This window comes from Macrobrachium nipponense, chromosome 20 (genome assembly GCF_015104395.2).
Source record: "Macrobrachium nipponense isolate FS-2020 chromosome 20, ASM1510439v2, whole genome shotgun sequence".
NCBI classification, from domain to species: Eukaryota; Metazoa; Arthropoda; class Malacostraca; order Decapoda; family Palaemonidae; genus Macrobrachium; species Macrobrachium nipponense.
In genome coordinates, this window is record NC_061089.1 from 14109431 (window position 1) to 14132198 (window position 22768).

Here is a 22768-nt window from a genome sequence, read left to right on the forward strand (position 1 = left end):
AAGGAAAAACGTATTCAAAATGTACCAAATTTAAAGAAACATATTAAAGAAAGAATGCAGTGCGAATAACTGCATGGAATATGGTAGTTATTATAATAAACCCTACATTAAACCTACTGATTCCCCCAGTGAATAATAATAATAATACTGACAATAATAGTAAAAATTAATAATAACATGGCAAGCATGGATACTAGTCGTCGCCCAAAATACAAAACTTACTCAAACGTCACAGTCGGATACAGTCTGTTACAGAACAATGAAATTTGCTCAGTTACTAAACTGCACTGCTTCATGAATCCAAAGAAGTTACGTGATATGACAGTCAACCTTGTTGTAGGCCAACCGGTAACCTCCCAGAAAACGCAAATCTTCTGTGGTGCGTCTGATAAAAAGAAACTTTCAGAGTAAAAATGAACCAATTTTCTAAATCGGAGACATTACTTTCAATGACATCTAATACGAATGATTAAGGAAATGGAGGGGGGTGGGAGGAGACAATTAAGCAAGCATTATGCATGCCGATCTCTCTCTCTCTCTCTCTCTCTCTCTCTCTCTCTCTCTCTCTCTCTCCTCTGGGTGAGGACAGTCGAATGCAGCACTAAGTAGTTTGAACTGACTACCCGAGGACTGTCTGACGTGCCATGTGTCGGGCACCGCTAGTTTTGTCTTTGCTCCGAGAGTTTTCCCTCTCTGCAAATAAGCACACACTATCTCCAATGTGTGAATAACCTGTCACTATTTCAGATTCTGCAAACACTTTCAACATCTAATCAATTCTGCTGTGAAGTACGCTGTTAAATGGCGGAGTGGTCAACTGCAAGCACTAATGGACGTTTGCAGATCGTCCCACTGCGTCAAGCTTATGACTGCTATATCGGTTAGTCGAAGATGCCATGGCAAAGAATAGTTAGGAAGGATTAATGCTAAGAGCATCATAAGCATAGTAACGATGGTAAGTCAGAACGCCTTTTGGTTTTTCAAGAATTCTTGCAGTAGTGGTTACTCAGTTCATAAGAGCATCTATAGGTTATCGCAGGCTCGTGGCAGTCACGTCGGAGACTAACTTACAGGTTTTTGCAGGCATTTGAAAAGACAGAAAAACGCCTCTCTTTTTCTTAGACTCTTGAATTTGTTTTGATATAAGATTCAAAATGAATTTTTGTTCTTTCATATAATAGCAGTAACTAAAATTATTATTATTACTCACATTCAGAAGATGAACCTTCTCTTCATAATGGAACAAGCACACACGTTCCATTGATTTGAAATCAAGCTTCCAAAGAATATGGCGTTCATTAGGACGAAGAGAAGGAAATACAGAAGGAAATCTCATAATAAAAAGAAACAATAAATTAATAAATAGATGAAAATGCATAAAATACAAGAAGACTAGCATGAGGATTGCAATGCATTCCAATTGCGCGACATTCTCACGTCGACTGTTCAACAGTCCAACGGTGGGAGGGATAAAGGACCTCTGGAACCGAGAAGTTCGACAGCGAAGCACGTTGACTGCATATTGGTGGTCAGTAAATCTGGTTGCTCTCTGCAGGAAAAGTGGATCAGGAATCAATTGTCAATGTGAAAGATCTCTGTTAAATTACAACTTATGACAAATTCACAGAGAAGAGAAGTGCAGTTTCATTTCTCATAAATGGAGACTTTACTACACAGACAAGTGTTGCATCATCGGCATGCCAAACAATCTTGCTTTCCATGTCAACAACCATATCACTTCTATACATTAAAAATAACCGTGGGCCAAAAACGTTACCCTGTGGAACACCAGACACAATGGGTCTTGATTCACTAAAGATCTCATCAACCGCAACTAGATGCAGCCTGCCTGTAAGGAAATCTTTAAGTATACCAAAAACATATCCACCCACTCCGAGATTCTGAAGTTTATAAATATGCCTGTCAAAGCTAAAGCGTCTCTTCTACCCAACTCGTGAAGGCAGGCTTGTCACCACCCGGAAGTGAAAGTTGATAAAGAAAAGCCACATTAACCTACATCGTTGGTCATCATATTGTTACGATTTTCATTGATAAACTCTAAGGAGAATTCGAACAACATGTTGATATTTTAAGTGACGACACTCAGTTTCTAATGCACTTGAAGGCTACTTCGCCTCAGGCTCGTGGTGATCACATGAGAGAGCAGCTTCCTGGGTCCCACAGGGATTTAAAAAAGAAGGGGGGACTCAAATATGATGAATAAAACGAATGGTAAGTTTATTTCTGAAATTCTAATAACAAAATGTTCTAAATCTCTCTCTCGCTTTTCTAGCTTTTCTGGCATCTTAACAGAGGCTAATGTCGTCTATTACCTTTTCATGTATATCGGATAATTAATCAACTCTACTAATACTACCGCCTACGCTACACATTCTGAAGTTTGCATGTATCTTCTATTTGGCTTTATAATGAAAATTTGTGGTATAAACTTGACCGTAAAAATATGCTTATATCTATTATACCGCTGTATTTTGCTTGCTTTACGCGTCTAACTGTTTCATTTCAACCCTATCGCTGTGGATTCAACAAAGCAATCAAGTTGATGTGTTTTTTATACATTCCTTGAGCTCAGTTCTTATGACGCACCAGTAGGTAATTGCACAGAGAATAATCTCATCGCTCTAGATTCTTCATATTTTCCAAGATTTTCGTCGGAAGTTTTATACATTACGTTTCCCCACTAAATCTTTTCCGTTCAGCACCGACTCTTTCAGACAGTTGGATGACAACCTCTAGGAAGCGTTCAGTTGCCAGTGAGTATTTTGTTACGTACGTCGCGTCGGTTTCTCGCAGGCTATATAAGATGGTGTTAGGGCATCGTTCGTCCGCTTCAGAGAAAAATCTCCAAGTTCGCGACTCTTCGTTGCAGGGCCGGAACCTTTTGAGAATTTGGCAAGGTAAAGTTGCACATATCCTTTTGAAGAGACTGTAGAGCGGTATAGCAACATTATTTAACACAAATTCAAGCTGTCTTAATCAAGAGATTTTTGGTGGGTAAGCGGCGATTCAATGAACGCTTTTAACATATCGAATTTTTAAAGTGTAATTTTGAAAGCGACATTCACGGGAATTTTTCGCAAATCCAGACTGGAATAAGAGGACGCAAGGATGAACTCCTTGTGCAGAAAACTCCTACATTGCCAGCCCTGCGAATACCTACAAAGATAACGGTCGATCCTTCATATTCTGTGCCTCGAGTCTCCTGTCTTTCCCACACCCTTCAATGATGAGGCCCTTCGTGAATCCAGCACATTTGTCACTGTTCAGTCAACACTTTTCTCTTATTCAGGGAGTAAACCTACAAACTACTTTGTTGATGTTGTTGTTGTTGGGGGTTAGGAAAGCCCTATGGAAAAGCCTCAAACGGTCAGACAAAGGTATTTTGCGTTGAGTTAAAGATACAGGAATTTTAGGGATAGGACCCTTATGATTTATTTATTATAATGAAAATGTTAAAAATAAATAATGTGCATGCTAAACAGAACAGAAAAATTATTTCTAGTAAAATATAGCGTATATATTTTAATTTTCGTTGGTGAAACAACGCATTATTGACTATAAATTTTAACTCGCGCCCCCGAGCACGCTGGAGGTCGGTTCACTCCTCGTTGTACTACGTAAAGCTCAGGAGGGAATGGGATGGATGGCCTTTTGTCTCTGTCGTGCTCTCTGTCTCTCTCCCTAATATAAATATATATATATATATATATATATATATATATATATATATATATATATATATATAGTGTATTTGTGTGTTGCATATAATAATCACATGAGAAGTAAAATGCTGGATTGATAAGAAGTCTGAAATCTTGAATTGCCTCTAAAGAACTGTCAGCGATCAAACAATTATAAAAGTAAAAGAAAAACGTAACATCAAAGAATGCCTTAAAAAAACCTTGTAAGCCCTCAGCGCTATTGCAAACCTTAGAACGAATTTCCCAGAAGAACAGAGAGAGAGAGAGAGAGAGAGAGAGAGAGAGAGAGAGAGAGAGAGAGAGAGAGAGAGAGAGAGAGAGAGAATTATCTGTTATTGTTCCAAGCTCTCGACCTGCCTCGGGACGTTCAGGGTTGCAATGTAGTTATGGGTCGAGGCAATGCCTTTGCAACGGCGCCTCTAATTCTTGAGTTTTTTTTATTTTTTTTTATTTGTTGAGCTCTTTCCTTTTTTTCTCTCTTTTTTTCCACAAGTATATGGTTTCTTTTCTTATTTCGTTGTTACCTGTAAATAGAAATTTTCCGACTATGTCACTTTCCTTCTCTTCTTAGGGTTGCTGTAGCCCTATTGCTTTAACACGTTCTTCTCTATAAGTACCACAATATAAAAGGAAATTAAATATGTCTTCTTCTGTATTACGGCAAAAAGGACAACAGGTGTTCTTGTTCTGGTGCCTTTTTGCTATATTTAAATTAAGAGAGTTGGTTCTGGCTTTGAAGAGAAGTATTGAACCACTAGAATTATCATAAATTTCTTCATCTTTTATTTCTCTTTTCCACATTTTATATATATTCACTGACACTATTATCCAAATCTTCTTTCCACCTCTCTATGAAGTGGCCTGAAGTTTTGGTAGAAGTTTCTTTCACAGAACTGAAATTAGTGGAGGCGAGAGTTTTTTTTTATTTATTTATTTGCTAGATAACAAGCGCAAAGGATTTATATTTGAAGTGTGTCTGAATTTAGTTTTATTTTCCATGTCAGCAATTGTCTTTTATTCGCTATTCGCTGGCGCACTTAGAAAAAAATGTTTCTGAATGTGGATATATAACTAGTAATAAAACGTTTCTCTCACTGCTATTTTCTATAAAGTATAAGATAGCTCTGCTGTTGTAGTTTAACCTTGGCCCACTATTCCACAGAGTGGTTATAGGAATGCCATAATAGTAATAGATAGAACTATCCATAGATTGTCAGAAACCCTGGCGTCAAATTCGCGTACTACAGTTAGACGTTTATCCGATCACTCATTACAGAAGTTATTCCTCAGTGACAGTAAGGGATAAGATCTCTGCCTCCCCGATATCTTAACATGTCAGTCATTTCATGCTTCTTCGGTTTAATATATTCTTGTCTCGTCTTCTGCACCAAGTAAAATATGTCTCCCACGTCATCTGCATCGCGTTTCTTATTACCATGCAATACACATCAGTCCCAACCCATCCCCACTATAAAAAAAATAACACTAGATGATTGTCGCTGTTGGGAACAGCAGAGCAACGTCAAGGTCACAAACAAACTACGCAACTCATGTAACTCGGTGGCCGTGCCATGCCATGCCCCAACCACCGTAGGCATCGTGCCCCTTAGAGGCTTAGAGGACACGAGAGCTCCCAGCGAAGGTCAAGCAACATGCTTGCTCTAGTCGCTGAGGTCTCGCCCAACACGGAACTCCAGCCGATAATCAACATTTGAACGCATACATATACTCAAATTTAATATTATACGCGTTAATGTATAAACAGACATCTGTTTATTTCTTTCGTTTACATGTGTTATGAAAATTATATTTATTTTTATACCTTATTTTCTGTATTTACAAACTGTCGCTATCTTAACAATAAATTCAAATAGGAGAATTTTAGTTATATCAGTGTCGAAATTATAATGAATAAGCTGTTTCCAACGTCTGAACTTGACACATTGCACTTTTGATCGAGGTTCACATAAAGTGTAAGTGCCTTTATCATATCTCTATACTCTTGCGACGCTGCACTCATCATCCATGGGAGATCTCTGAAGAATTAGATGCCTATTTTATATATATATATATATATATATATATATATATATATATATATATATATATATATATATTATATATATATATTTTACAAAGTACCCATTTACTGCAGAAGAGTTGGTCATATCGTTTAAAACTGTCACATTCGCAGCAAAGGAGAGAAAAATATATAAAGCCGCTATAGTAGATTCACATCAACCGTGCATTTGATATTGAAGCCAGTCCCTTACGACGCTCCTGATTGGCTGTTAATAAGCCAATCGCAGGGCTGGAAACTCTCAGGCTCTCGAGAGAGTTCACATTGGCAAGATATATGTTCCACCTCTCCTTAGGAATACTTTCCAAAGACGCATCCCTCAGGAGAGATGGAACATAGATCCTACCCATTTGAACTCTCGAGAGAGACTGAGAGTTTCCAGCCCTGTGACTGGCTTATCAACAGCCAATCAGGAGCGCCGTAAGGGACTGGCCTAAACATCAAATGCACGGTTGATGTGAATTTACTGTAGTACAGGCAATATCGATATCAAATGTGGGGAAGCAAGGTCTACGATGTATTTGTTTGTAAACGAACTGAATATACTCTGTTTTTTTCCATCTGTCCATCCGCCTGTGGTGTTTTCGCATGGTAACACTGCGTCCCGGGCTTTAAACAGTTACGCTATGTGTAAGTTTTAGGTAAATGAAAAGATATCTGGGTGTACATTTGCAACTGAAAAGTGTTTCAATAATTTACTGTATGCAAATTACACCGTTAATATTCGAAACAGGATATTATCTAAAGCCCGGGAAGCAGTGTTACCATGCGCAAACACCACAGGCGGATGGACAGATGGGAAAAAACAGAGTATAGTCATAGGTCAGCGAGGTCCATGAGTAGACCGAGTGGCATCCGGCCTCTACCAGCGCATCAGCTCATGACCACCGATAAGATACCACATTCTCTGGACCTTGATCATGAAGATGAATGGCGTTGTTTGTGTGTGACCTTGGCAACACTCTTCTACTCCAGCCAGCAACATTCCTCTAGGGTACGTTTTATAGTAGTGGGTACGCATTGGAAGGCAATGAGAAACGCAATACAGATGACGTGGAAGATATATTATATTTGGTGCTAAAGATGAGATAAAAATATGTCACATTGCGGAGAAGGCTGAAATCTTTTTCTTTAGTGAGGAATAAATGACTATATATATATATATATATATATATATATATATATATAGATATATATATAATACATAATATACATATATATATATATATATATATGTGTGTGTGTGTGTGTGTGTGTGTTTGTGTGTGTGTGTTTATATATATTGTGACAAAGTGCCAAGTATCTGATTACTACACTTACCATTCATTAATTGTTACCTCACAATAGCCAGACACCTGAACCTTCATCACAGGTACTAAATAACTGAATACTCTAAAGGCAACAGTGATCCCTTAAACAACTTACCAGTATTGCAGAAAATCAGACTAAGTTCTTCAAAACAGGTGTGAGGTAATCTCAGGTAATCAAATTAATCAAAGAGCATCACTCCATCAACAACTTTAAAACTCTAAGTATTTCCCTGATTTCAGAAGTCTAAGTACTTCCCTGGTTCTAACTCACTTCAAGTAAATTGAAGGAAAAGAGCTCCATTACCACTCTATGTTTCTACCTAAATAATTCATAATCATATTTACATACTGGTATAGAAGAAAAGAAACACTTATAAAAATTTTAAATACAAAAATTTATTATTAAACTTAAAATTATAAGTGAAATTCACAATATCAGGGAAAATTACTGTTACTTGAAAACAAAGCAAAGTTTAATTAATTCTTGAATCAATTAAGTAAAATTAAATCAAAATTAATTTATCACAAAATTCAAGAAAATTAATTCAACCAAAATTCAAAAGTGTTAGGGATAATTAAAATTTGGAAATTAATTCACAAGTGCTAAACAACAATAAAACTTGAAAAGAATTCTAAGTAAATGCAAATTAATTCACAAGTGTTAAATTCATTTAAATGTGCAACGATTAATTAATGAAAATAACTAAGTTAATTAAATTGTGAATGCAAATAAAAACCCAGAAAAATGTGGAAAATGCCAAAATTGTGAAAAAAATACAAATCACACAGAATATAAAATAAAAACACACACTTCAATAAGAAAAATTGAATAATGCACACAAAAAATCCCTTCAAATGAAACAAACACAAAACATAAAAATTTGCAATGTGTAAAAATTGAAATTGTTTCACTCAAACCATTGTAACTATTAGTTTAAATTTTTACCAAACCACTGTGACTATTAGTTGCAACTAATAAATTTATAGAAACACTTTACCTTGGTACCAAATTTCTTTCTGCTGCAGCTTGTTTCACAATTTCATCACACAATATTTTTCAAATGAAAATAAAAGGCGCCGTTACACAATTGGAGAATGTTTATTCAGATTCCACAAAAAGCACTAAATATTAAATAGACTGTAAGAAATATCACATCTGAAATTTACAAGTACAAGTGACCGTTGTCTAAGTATAAATCTTTACGTTACGTTGTTATGAACTCAAAAGTGGCATGCGAGAGAGAGAGAGAGAGAGAGAGTGTCTGAATGCAAAGCGGTTCTAAGTAACAATGAAAAACTCTCTTCCTTACGGAAGCTGGACAGTGGATCTGGCACAAAACGTTTTGGGCATGCAAAAGATGATGCAATCCTTCTAGAAGCTTCTAATATGACGTAACTTTACAGAAAAATCGTGAAATCTGCACGTGGTTATCGACAAAGACATATGCGTACGAAACCAATATGCTCAACAAAGACACGACTCGATTGAAACAGAAATCCCTTATCAACGTGATGACAGGTTAGGAAAGCAAAAGGAGCTCTTGAGATCTCTAATCAAACATGTTGACAGGTTATGGTAACAACTCTAGCTTCGAACGGACAAAATTATAATCTCTCTCTCTTTCTTTACATTCTACGTTATATATTCTTTTACATTATGTTATGCAGAATCTGAACATACATTTAAAGACATTTCATACAGTCTAGGAGAAGATATATGCGTTATTAAAGTAGCAATATACAATATATAATATATATATATATATAGATATATCTATATATATATATAATATATATATATATATAGATATATATATATATTATATGCGAACCACACACACACACACACACACACACATATATATTATGTATATATATATGTATGTATATATATATCTAATCTTTAGAATTCGTCAATAATCTAGTATATCCCAATGTTAGAGTTAACAGAGAACATGGCAACAAAGGACGTGTTCCTTTTCTAGACGTGTTAATCACCAGATCCAATCAGCGCATAAGTTCTTTCGTAAACAGACGTATGCTGATTTTGACTCTGACTTTTATAGTTCATGTTTTTACTATTATAAACATAATGGTATTTCTACGTTATTGCAGAGCCCACTCACTATAGTAGATTCACATCAACCGTGTATTTGATGTCTAGGCCAGTCCCTTGCGACGCGACGCTCCTGATTGGCTGTTGATAAGCCAATCACAGGGCTGGAAACTCTCAGTCTCTCTCGAGAGTTCACATGGGTAGGATCTATGTTCCTCCACTCCTGAGGGATACCTTTTTCAAAAGAATCTCTCAGGAGGATGGAACCTACATCCTGCCTATGTGAACTCTCGAGAGAGACTGAGTTTCCAGCCCTGCGATTGGCTTATCAACAGCCAATCAGAAGCGTCGTAAGGGATTGGCCTAGACATCAAATGCACGGTTGATGTGAATCTGCTATAGCTATCATCAGACTAGCTTCTTTCTTTTCATAATGAGGTCGAGTTCCTTGAAAAAAACTTTTCGCAGTAACTGATATCTTAAAATTTGATCTGAAAAGTACCCCAAAGAAATTCTTGGCTAACAAATTTCCTGCATTTACAGTATCTCAAACTGATTGTTTTACGAACGATGACAAGTTTTAAATATATTACCACAGACTTCAAAGAAACACTTTCATTGTTTTAATCCTAAACTGGGTCCAAGGACTCCAAGAACAACTGGATCACTTTTTAAATTTATAGACGCTGTGCCCGACTTGATGCGTTCTATGGTGGTTTATAAGTAAAATTGCATACCTCGGGACTTGCACCGTATCCACCAAACGACTGCTCAAAGTGCGAATCGACTCTCATCGTGTGCCAGTCATAGAAAAGGTTGTACTCTGAATGAAAAAAAAATAGCTTTCAAACACAAGGAATCCTACTAAACAATTTAAACTTTTATTTTGTATGACGATTTTGAAATCGTAGGGCAAACTGCTGATGAAACCCCTCTCCATAAAACAACTTGGTCATTCAATTTCCATATTTTGAAGTGTTAGGCAGGCTCTAATTTTGTACGTCTGTTTTTTATATACAAATTCTTAACATCAATGATTTTTACCTAATCATGTGTGTTGACTTTATTTGCATAGAGAGAGGCCTGAGAGAATGGAATTAATTCAAATTTCTTCACCTTCCTCTTCACTTTAGCTCACCGTCTTCTGCACTTCCAGATGGAGAAAAAGTGGGGACGAGGTGAATTCTGGGGCCTGAACTCTGACTATGACCCAGATTGGGTTCTGACGGACAAGCAGAAGAAACTGAGGGACGAAATTATAGAGCTATGCAGAGTCAAAATAAGACCCCACGCTGTAAGTACAAGTACAAGGCATTTATGTTTCTACCCTAGGTTCTAGTAATTCATGTTCATATGATATGACACCTTCTAGCCTGCTGTTTTCGTACTCTTATCAGTTGCAGCTGATAACATTTTCTCTTTGTACTTCCTTTGGAGGTAACATTTTCCGATGTGAATTCAGCCTAACAAAATTCTTAGTATTCTCGTCACAAAAAATGTTAATTCGATTTTTTTGCTTAAAATATAAAGACTTCAAAATATACAGAATCTTATTTAAAACTGTGCAATCTGACTCAGTGAAATCTACCTTGTTTATTTTGGGGCATTTTACTTGTGGTTAGATTTACTGTGACCGCACCTACACTTACCCCCGGGAGTCCCTCAATGCAATGGCTGAGCTTGGCCTTCTGGGCTTAATTATACCGAAGGAATTTGGGGGCCTTGGCGAGAACCATGTTTGCTGTGCCATGGTGTGTGAAACAATCGCCCGATATGGATGCCCCTCTACTGCCATGGTTTACAGTAAGTGTCGTCAATGTATCCTCCTTTTGGGAGCTGATGTTCTGAATAATATCTCAAATAAATAGAAAGAGATTACGAAGTTTTAATAATGAGTTAAAATAGAATGTATGATTATTGTTAAGCATACTGAAGGCGTTAAAAAATGAAGACGAAGTACTTTTTAATTAGATGGCACTTTCCATACAGTCATGTTGCATTTCTCGCCTACTTTCATTCTATAGCTATGCATATCGGAGCCGTAGCAACCCTCCTTTTCCGGTACCACAACAACCCGAAGGTGCAAGAACTCCTGCCAAGAATCAACAAGGAAAAACTGATTGGAACGCTGTCCTATTCGGATCCCGCAACAGGTTGGTTTATGCTTCAGCACCTGACTTGATTTTATGTCTATGCAATTGGTGATTAAATTGAACCAAAAGATTAAATTCATCTTTTTCAAAAAATACTCATTCACATGATTCCTATCATTATTCTCAAAATTCATTTGTTGGAGGAGTACTCTGCCTTTCTAAGACATTCAGTCTGATAAATTAGACCTTACAATCTTTGAGTAAAGCATTGATTGATGTCTCTTCCCTCAGGTGGCCACTACTGGTACCCTCTGTCGTCCAAAGTGAAGTGTCTCGACGACAACAACATCCAGCTCCTGAAATACGGATCGTGGGCCACCAGCGCTGGCTTCGCCGACTGGTACACCGTCCAGACAATCAGCCCCAACTTTGAAGGCGACTACTCCAACCTCTCTTGCTTCCTTGTTTACAAGGTGAGTCAGGTGGCATAAATCAATCTTGAACGATACCAAAACTTTCTTCATCAAAGTGGTAATACAATTCAACTATTATTTTCATATTTAGATTACACTTTTATTTGTTTATTTACTTATTTATTTGTTAATTTATATGTTTTTTTTTTTAATAAAAGTGGTCTCTTTCTGTATTTCCCAGAGACCGTCTGTTACTTCTTTCTTAGGAACACCATATTCTTTGGAAGCATGAATATCATGTCAAAAACACCTGTGGGATATTTCTATATGAATAAGGTTCATCTTTCGAATAATAACAACAAACTTATTACTGACTGAGATTTATTTTTTATTCCATCCTAAAAATTTAGCCTATCAATGCAAAGGGCGGTTTAGTTATCACCAACATTCTTATCATCCCACTTTATTGATTGGGGGTTCTGATATCGTCGTCATTTTGACCCATATGACAGGAGCAGTTATTTATTACGTTCTACTTTCATAAGGGGGGTCGAAAACTAAATCTGAAAATTTTGCATTAATTCGGGTTTTACTTCGATGTATTATTGTTGTTTAATGGGAGTTTCATTCACTCACCTCAACTTATATTAATCTCATTTAATTAAAATATGTTTTCAGAAAACTTTTAACGAGGAACAAAATTGCATTATCATGTTAGTGTTTCGCGTGTAAGTACTAATAATGTTAGCATGATTTGATGTACCTATTAAGCATATTAAGCATAAGGATGACTGACATTAAAGCAAAATGATAACATAATTTTTTGATACGGAATCATACTCTTCGGATAAAGAAATAAGTTATAGCTAAAAATAAAAGGAGACGAATTTTGTTTTCTATGAAGTAATTACAGCTGTATAAAAGAAAATTAATTTTTGACTGGTAACTAAAATAAAATCTTCAGCGGGATTTTTTTGACCTTTGGCCATGTAATATGACACTCAGAAGCGACTGGGTGATTGGTATGGCCATGACATACTTCATATATAGCATATAAACCTAATGAGTGATAATTTTGATATATAATGTTCTAGAATATGTATATCTAGGTATTAAACGGTCCAAAAAATATTAACGAGAATTTTGTTTTGAGTCCACTTTTAGTTTCTACTTCGCACGTTTCTCCTTTCAGTAGTTTTTACTGTATGGTTAGTACTTTTTGTATAGCTATTGTATTTGTTCTTGATAGTTTCACTTGTTTGCATAGTTTGTTCTTTCCAGTTTTGAGATTCCGTTTCCCATTTGATTACAATTGAATTTTTCCTATTGAGCTTCTCCTCTGACGTCATCCCTCACAAGAGTGAGTCCACAATCTCAAAAGTGTTCTCACATTATTTGCATCCAACACTCATTGCGTAATACTGGTTGCAAAGGTCACTTTCAATCCAGTTGACGTCTCTTGATGTAGCATAAACACAGCAAACATAGTGTTCTCTGTCATTACTTCATAAAATGACGTTGACATTTCTCCACGTTATCAATCGCAGCTTTAATCTTATTTTTTTATGTTATTTTTACACTGGTTTTTCTTTATTTTTGTTTTCCCCCTTTATCATTGTCCCCTCTTTAGTATTCAACTACCAACCACAAGGTTGACATTTCCCCCTTTTAGTTCCCCACTCACGGAGCTAAGTTTTGTAAACCAGATAATGTTTTCACATTACCATTTTTCATCCAACAGTGAAAAGACTGCAAGTCTAAAGAATCTACCAAGACCTTTGTAAAGTAATCCGTTTCAGCATTCTGTAAGGTTGGGTAAACTAAAGATACACACGTCGGTTTGAATTTTGAATTTTGTATAAAATGTGGAACTACTTAGTTCTGGATGCAGATATGATGAATAAGGGCTACAAAGTGCTTCAGCTCAACAAAGTACCTATAACGGGCGACCAGAAAGAAATGACATACTTTCTTGGTACTTAATACCCTCGAACGTCTTTGGTGTTAAGCATGGAGCTAACAGTCTCATCCGCAAAATACTAGCTGGAAACCAGAGGGACGGGGCCTTTTGCAGCCAAACCCTGTGAGGATAGAGCCCAAAGACAAAAAAATATACAATATTTTTTATTCCAGGACGAAATGCGTGCCAACACAGACGACTGGAAAGCTCTGGGCATGCATGGAAACATGTCGGGTCCCCTGGTCATTGAGGGAAAGTTCAATCTAGACAGGATGGTCGGTCCTCCCGGAGATGGGCGGTTGGTGAGTCAAACTATCCTTTCACAAAATGATTCATTGTCAATGCATCTATATCTATTGTTTTTACATTTGTTATCATTTCGTTAATATTATTCCGCACTGATGACTATTTTACATGAAAATTGCGATGTAACCGAATGCCTCATAAATTTTTCTTCTTGATCGCTTGTGATTCTTTTTAGCTTAAAAGATCTCCAACCTTTCCTCTTCGCTCCTTCAATTATGTCTGAGCTTCAGTATCTCAACGTTGTACATTGCATAGTATACATGAAACAATTTTATCATCAAATGTTAAATTTTTTAAGTCATTAGCACTTTCAACGCTCCTCAGAGTAATGACGAATGCGAAGATCCATACTTTCTGCTGTGCACTGCTTCTGTCTGGAATGGAATAGCCCTCTCAGCCATGGACATCGCAAAGAAACACGTCACAAGGAAAGCCCACGCCGATGTTGGAATGAGAGTGTGTGATTATCCTACAATCCAGGTAAGAGAGTCAGCACTGATGTGCGTTTGTGTGCGAGTGAGAGAGAGTAAATGTCATCATGAGATTCTTCAAAAGTCTGGTTGGACACTTGGGGGGCTGCATATCATCTTGGAAAGAGCAATTGCCCGTTGCCTTAAAAGAACCACGCGACATTTGAGGCCCACTTAAATGTGAAAAAAAAAAAAATCTGAATAAACCGAAGTTTCATCATCACCCAGATAAAAGGGTATTGTATTATTCTCAAACACTAAAGGGTTTGTGAGAAGAATATTAAGATACGTAAAGGTTTTTATTTTTCAATTCGTTATATAAGAATACTGAGTATCTTATCAGATAACAAAGACATCTCTCATAGTAAATCAGATGTGATGGCTGATTCTTTTTATTCATTATTATGATTAATTGCAAATAGTAAGTAGTACAGTATGTAGTAGCAAGAGCAGAATATTAACACTAACCATACCCTAGTAGCAAAAAAAAAAACATTAATGGACCTCATCTGATCATTAATATTTGTATGTTAATTAAATACAAAATGCTAATTGTATTCAATTAATAACTAATATTATTATAATTATTATTATTATTAGCAGTTGTCATAGTGGTAGTAGTAGTAAAATCAGGGATGAAATCAACCCTTACTGTGCTTTGAACAACAGGATTACTTCGGAGACAGCCTCAGTATGACGAATTCCTCGAGGGGTCTCGTGTTCCTCACAGCTTCCGCCATGGATAAAGCAACCAATAACAACGACTGGTCAGGTCACTCTGACCTTACCTGGGCACCAAGGTAAAGAAGACTTTCTTGGGCGGTTATGATGTCCCGTATCCTTTCTGATTCTTAGTTAGTTGCAAGTTTCGCTTGATTTAAAAAAAAAAATTTTAATTTAATTTTTGATACATGCATAAACCTAAAGTTTAATTGGTGTTGATACGGTCTATAACAGGAGCCTGTTACTGCACTGGCTGTGGCAGAACAAGTATGTGGCTGCCAAAAACGTCTGCAAGGTATCGGACACTATGCTACACGCCTGCGGTGGAACCGGTTACAAGGTCAGTTTTTTTTTTTCTTGCAACTTTTTTTTTTTAGAAAAGCATTGTCATCTTCAATTATTGCATTTGAAACGCTGGAAAATTGAGATCCATAATATGTGTGACGCTAAATAAGTGTTAAATCAGCCAATGTCCACTATTTTGTTGTTAATAACTGCTGGCTACACACACAGCACAGCTCTCTTGCCTTGGCCTGTTAATTTCAGAAACTCTGCGCCTCGACGTATATCCCACCTCGCCTTTAAAACACGACAGCTACTAAGACGTTAAATCTGCATAAGCAAATCAATCATGTAATCCATGAACCACATCAATGACGAGCAATTTTTGCTGCTGTGTCATGGCCTAACTTTCAGCCATTGCTCACAATGAACTTGCTTGAGAAGAATGAAGTCCTTCAACTACATTCCTTTTTCCAGCTCGAACTCGGACTCGAACGCGTCCTGCGAGATGGAAAAGCCGGATGTGTGATGGGTCCTTCCAACGAAGTCCTACGACAGTTTGTGGGAAAGACGTGTCTTATGGGAATGGAAGTGCTTGACTACTGGTTAGTGGTTTTATTTTTTATTTTTTTTACTTGGCGGGTTGGGGTTGTAGGTGGTTGGGGAAATGGGAGGGCTTTCGTTTCCTCTTTTTTAACATTCTATTGTGTCTTTCATTCCATTCATATCAGACATTTACATACATGTAAAATCATATCTTTATCACCTTTGCAGAACTTGGGTATATGTAACATGGGGTCTAAAATCTTATATATAACTCTCGTCAGCATCATATTTTATCGTTGGAGGTCTTTCAGCTATCATTTAGGATTATGAGGGTAACTCATAGGATAGTAGGGGTGTAACGTGCCTAAAAATCCCTTTTCCAATATTTTCGTCGCGTCTTGCTTTCATTAATTCATATCTATCGCGCTATTTATGCTGTTCGAGTACTGGAGATATAAACCGCGGACATTTCTATGACAGAAAAAGTGTGTCACTCCAGAGGTTTGGCTCAATTTCACCTGGATTTTGCCTTTTCCAGGGACCAGGTTCCCAACGAACGTGTCATCCATCACGAGATGAAGAAGATGACTTTGCTGGAGAAGAAAGAGTTGGCCAAGAATCTCATGAAGGACATAGATGCGGAAGAGAAAGGAGGGGACTTGAATCATCCCTTCCAGGATACTGACTTTGCAAACCCCTTCAACACGTGTCCCCCAGCTGTGAATGACAAGGTTGGATCATCCGGAGGGAGTTCACCTTTTAAGGAAAAGATAATAATTCTTTCTACCTGCTTGCGTATACCAAAACTTCTAGTATTTTTATGTCCCTTTGGGGTACAAGTGGCTAATAACGATACGCTTCTCGAGAATGTGCCCAGTAAATTCAAATCTATAACTGGAGGTTATGAAAGTTATGAACGCCACAAACATATACGAGACATTGCATTATCAATGTTTATCTTACGTATTTTATATTTATTATCTTGTTTTTCTCAATCAGTTGGCCTTTCAGACCTCCTCGTTTTGCAGCATTATTTACCTATTTATTTATTTGACTGAGCAATTATATGTTTATTGTTTGGGTATCAATATTGCCCTTGTCTTCATTTTCAGGTTATCAAAACCCCAGATGGCATCAGCCATGGTGCAGCACTGAAACCTGATTCTTGGATTCCATTGGTATTGAGGTCTCAGACTGATATCAGTGACAAGATGGCGGCCTTCGTCTTTGACCTGCCGAAACCAACAGACCACACAGGATGCCTCCCTGGCCAGTTTGTTGAGGTATGTGTTTACATAGAAAATTACATAAGTTAAAGATATTGGGTGAAATACGTGACTTTACAGACGCGTTCATTTTTGCCAGCTATAAGGCAATGACATCGACGTCCAGTTTCATTGCGATGCCAATTTACAGACATTAGTCAATCATCAATAGGGAAAGGTTTCTCTCGTGGCCTATGAGTTTAAACATTACTAATACTCAACATAATTTCATTTCGCTCAAATTCTCCAAATTCTCCTAAAAATTATTTTTCACGACCTGAAAAAAAAGCTAGAAACTTCAAGTAAAACCGAGATAGCAAAGGAAGCAAAAATAAAAATTTGTACGTTTCTTCAATTGATAAGAAAATCCATTAGATTTCGTAGTGCCCCTGAAGAATAAATCTATATTTTGTCGTGGTAGCTGAGGGCTATTAACAGCGCCTTCCCATTAGTGTGGTTCCGAGCTCAAGTGCCGCTCATAGCTAGATAGATTTTCAGAGCACACGAATTTAGCGTCTCTGTGAGGTAGGGGGACGATCATATGCAGGTATATGTTCATTCCTGAAAGCATTTATCCCTTGCCTTTGCTGATCATTTGCCACCTTTCGAATTCATAAAGACGTGTAGTTATTGCGATTTCAGTTCTTTGTTTGGCTGATTTAATGCCACGAATAACTGGAGGCGGACATCAAAGCCATTCTCGTCTTCGTCAGGTGAGAGTGAAAGTCAAAGGGAAGGACCAGACTCGTTACTTCTCTCCAGTCTCACGTCCCGACGATTTCGGCAAAATCGAACTCATTCTCCGATTCGAAACTCAGGGCTTACTGTCACAGTACTTCAAGGTACTCAAGCCAGGTAGGTATTACTGGATTTTATTCTTCAATAGTGAAAATAACGATCATAAAATGGATGGCTATAACATTTGAACGTCAAAATACTGGGATAAATACAAACCACGCCCGTGGTTTTTGAAAGGATCATGTTTCTTACAAAGGATAAATTCATTTTGTGATATGACCCCGTTCTAACTATTGATTGTCTTCTCTTTTCTTCTTGTTCATTTCCCTCTCTTTTTCGGTTACGTGCAGGTGACAAGGTCGAATTCCGAGGACCATGCGGAGGCTTCGAGTACGAGCCCAACAAACTCCCCCACCTCTTTCTGCTTGCTTCTGGTGGAGGAATAACTCCAGGAATGCAGCTCATAAGACACATCATGAACAACCCCAGCGATAAAACCAGAATTAAGCTTCTCTACTTCTCTGAGGGCTACCAGGAAATTCTCTACCGCGAAGAGCTTGACGCCTATGCAGGTGAACAATATATATATATATATATATATATATATATATATATATATATATATATATACATATATATATATAGATATATATATATATATATTATATATATATATATATATATATATATATATATATATATATTGTGTAGGTTTTATGCGCAGGATGATGTCAGTCCACGATTAAAGTATGGATAGAATAGGGACGATTGGTCTTTTTTTTGTGGTCCCTAATAAAATGAAAGATTAATTTTACTGTCACTGATCTCGACTTTTCTTTCCTTTCAGCCAAAGACAAGAGGCTCCAGCTGGTCTACACTTTGGCCGAAGCTCCCGAGAACTGGGAAGGAGAGGAGGGATTTATTGACACAGGCCTGATTCGAAATCACTTCATTCAGCCTAATGGGGATAGTTATAAGGTTTGATACTTTCGCGAATTTCGCTTTTCATTCTGAAAGAAAGCATTATGCCAAGACGAATTTCAAATCCCCTATAGTTACGTAGGAACTCTATCCATGGACAAAAACCTGAACACGCAATTGATGATGAAAAAGATATGCAGAACCAGAAACTGGAGTTGGCTGATGCAAAGTCTCTTTAACTATCTTTATATCATAAAAATCGAATGAACTATTCATCGTTCCGTATGGAATATTAGTTTTTCCTTGCTATAGTGTTGGTTCTTTAATATTGCCTATTTATTCATCATGATTATCATTGCTTCTATATTGAACTGATTAAAAAGGTATTCATTATGTTTATTCACTTAATTACTGTAAAGTCGATAACCTCGTCATCTATACTTCTTTATCGGAGTTTCTTCCTGTTACATTATTATGTATTTTACTTATTTAAAATACTATCTTTATTCTGGCATAAGTGCATCAACTTTATTCAGTTATGTGGGGGTACATATATCTTGAAAAAAAATCTCTACAGAGAGTTTTCGTGATCGTTAGATTTAATTTTTCAATCCCGAAAGCTCTCTGTAGAGCTTTATCTTTATATATTATGTAGTACCCTTACACAATTGTGGATTAGTTTCTCCGATAAAAAATGTACTCATCTGATTCATAGACTACATACTAATTATTGTTTTCTATTATTAGCACTTCTTTTTCTGCCTGTGTTTCTGTTTATGAATGGAGAAGTTGCACACGATTTAATTATTTGTAATGTTCACTTTGACCTTCAATGCATAACACTCATTTGACTAACAGAGAAATGCTTCCTTGACACAGATTGTCATGTGCGGAGGACCTACCATGACCATCGGCTGCCTGCATTCGCTCAAGTCCCTGGGATTCCCTTCAGAATCTATCTTCATCTACGGACAGTTCGGGACGGAGCAGGTTAAGGCCGTCTATGGGAGGCACGTGAACCTGTCCGGCCACAGATGTGACAATTCCGTCTAAAAGGAAGTTTTGCTTCGATAGAATCATCGACCAATCTTTTTTTTTTTTAGCACAAAATGGCTAGCATAGATTAAATTGTCCCTTGCTCTTTACGAGCAGTTAATTTTTCAAAGCCAGAAATGGCCGGCACACGTCGCATGAGCGCAAGAGAGAACGAGCGAGAGAAATAATGAATTTGTACTACTAACTTACGGCGTTTAACCAAAAGGATAATTAAAATGTGCATATCAAAGAGGTAATCATATTCTCTAATAAATAACTATGTTACAAAATGCAGAAATATACAAAAATTTATTTTTTCTTTTATGCAACTCTGGTCTGCGACTCATCTCGAGTTAATGATCCTAATGTATTTTACTGGATACCAAGGAACTCATGAGAAATATTTTTAGATGCCAGTTTTCCTATAAATATATTTCTTTCCTCAGTTAAATGTAGATAAAAAATATCTTTACTCTCCATCTTGACTTAAGTTAGTTACAGATATATATCTAGCTTAGCATCGTGCCATTAATAAATATTTACCTTAGCATTTATCACATAAACTATAAAGGTATTTGAATTAAGAGGATTTATTGTAATGAGTCGTTTTTGCAATAAATTTGATCTTTGTTGATTTCTGTCTATTCTAACTTCCCAGTGGGAAAAGTTCCCTTTTATTTTATCCACGTTACACCCCTTGATTATAAGTGGAACTGCTAAATTCATAGCCACATTTCAAGTTTTGAAATTATAAGTGAAAGGGAAAAGAAATATTAAAATATGGGGCTGTAAACGGACTATCTAATTCATATTTGTTCCATCTCTGTCTCCTCTTTAGAATTATATATATATAAATATATATAATATATATAATATATAATTATATATATATTTATATATATATATATAATATATAGATATATAGATATATGTATATATACATATATATATATATATATATATATATATATATATATATATATATATATATATATATATATATATCTATATATATCTATATATATATATATATATAGATATACAAATTTATTTATATTTATATACATAGATATATATCTATAGATACATAAATTTATATATCTATATATATATAGACATATACATATAGATATATAAATTTATATATCTATATCTGTATATATAGATATATATATATATATATATATATATATATATATATATATATATATATTGTGATGTTCCGTACTTTTAATTACTCTTCCTTAATTAACCTGATGCCAGATGTAACAGCAAATGTCTTTGTTCACAATCACTGATTCAAGAACGGCACATTTGCCGATACATCTGGCATCAGGTTAATTAAGCAAGAATAATTAAAAGTAAGGAACGTCACATTTGGGGGCCTGACCGAGATCTGATAAATTTAAGAGCTAAATATATCCTGTATTTGTATTACGACCGATTGAATTGTGATAATTTTAAATGTAAATGTAGTTTGTAAACACTGTGATTGGGTGTAGTCTCCAGCATTGATACTTCAAGAATAAGCCAGGCTCCACGCTTCATTAATAACGTAAGTGTTAAGTTGAGTTTGTACTGGAGAGCTAGAGTTTAAAGAACCAATTATGTAATTAGGTTTCACGGTATATAAAGCCAGCCTAGTTTTTTTCCTAACTTCTCATTAGAGTTTTGAATGAATCTCTACGCCCTATTCGGGTATTGAAATCCCATTACTTGTAATCTAGGGAAATCTAGGAATTACAGGTACATACCTTTTCGTAGGTATCGCATAGATAGTCTCATTCCATACTTGTAGTTAGGTAATAACCTTGCACAGGTATCACTTTTGTTAAGTATTGAAACTAAGTTTATACTTAATAGAACATTGAGTTTTGCCACATGTACTGCAAGAATTATTGTTATTATTAGTCCATTCTCATAAATATGTATATTGTGAAATTGGTAACTGTACTTTAGTACGTAATGAGTTAATGATCTCGGAGGATCTAAAAAATCTACTAGTTATAAGTTATTGCTTATTAAGTATTGCACTGTAATTATTCAAATTGTGAACCTATTGATTTGGATTAATAGTCTTTTGATGCTAAACACTTTACTTCTAACCCGAAGGAAAACCTTCATACTCTGCAGTATTCCAAGAAGTCTGATTTGTTGGCTTTAGCCATTGCTATTAAGATTGGTGTACCGACAGGAGCTGTGAAAAAAGAAATCTTAGGTCTAATTCTGGATTGCCTGATAGACAAAAATATAATTTCACAAGATGATGTGAAACAATATTGGCCCTTAACTATGGTAAATAAGGAAGATTCGGCTGTAGAAGTGTCAAAATTACAGATAGAATTAGAGAAAAAAAAATTACAGAAAGAACGGGAGCATGTAGAGCTAGAGAAGGTAAAAATAGAAACGGCAGAGAGGCTAATTCAAGCCGAATTACAGAAACAACGGGAGCATGTAGAGATAGAGAAGGTAAATCTAGAAATAGCAGAGAGAATAAAAATAAAATAGAGAAAGAACGTGAGCTATCCAAGATAAGATTGCAAGAAAAACAGGAGGAAAAGGATATTCTAGAACCTTTCAGTGTCTCTAAGGTTAAGAAACTCTTACTTGCGTTTAACGAACAAGAACCTGAAAATTTCTTTGTGATGTTTGAAGAAACTGCCAAGACTTTAGCATGGCCTAAGGATAAATGGGTATTGATAATTAGAAATTCTTTCACAGGACAAGCAGAGCATATTGTGACTCAGATGATTTCTGAGAATGACTATGATATTTTGTAAAAAGCTATTTTAGATGCTTATTCTAAGGATATCGGCTGACATTCCGCAGTTCATTCAAGACACCCAAC

At 36.1% G+C, this 22768-nt stretch overlaps 1 protein-coding gene across 2 annotated transcripts; it reads left to right on the forward strand.

The window, feature by feature from the left end:
• Positions 1 to 2763: 2763 nt before the first annotated feature.
• Positions 2764 to 20554, forward strand: LOC135222002 (uncharacterized). 2 transcript variants are annotated; one of them, XM_064260126.1, is made up of 16 exons: positions 2764 to 2918; positions 10325 to 10462; positions 10791 to 10971; positions 11193 to 11321; positions 11553 to 11734; positions 13808 to 13936; positions 14265 to 14420; positions 15080 to 15210; positions 15368 to 15473; positions 15893 to 16020; positions 16500 to 16692; positions 17074 to 17244; positions 17940 to 18081; positions 18315 to 18536; positions 18812 to 18942; positions 19765 to 20554. In XM_064260126.1, exons 2-16 carry the CDS (start codon positions 10325 to 10327, stop codon positions 19936 to 19938), a joined length of 2313 nt encoding a protein of 770 aa, XP_064116196.1. In that variant the 5' UTR covers positions 2764 to 2918; the 3' UTR covers positions 19939 to 20554. The 2 variants fall into 2 exon arrangements, with proteins under 2 accessions (XP_064116196.1, XP_064116186.1); XM_064260116.1 differs by having other exon boundaries at positions 2799 to 2918; positions 10302 to 10462.
• The last annotated feature ends 2214 nt before the right edge of the window (positions 20555 to 22768 follow it).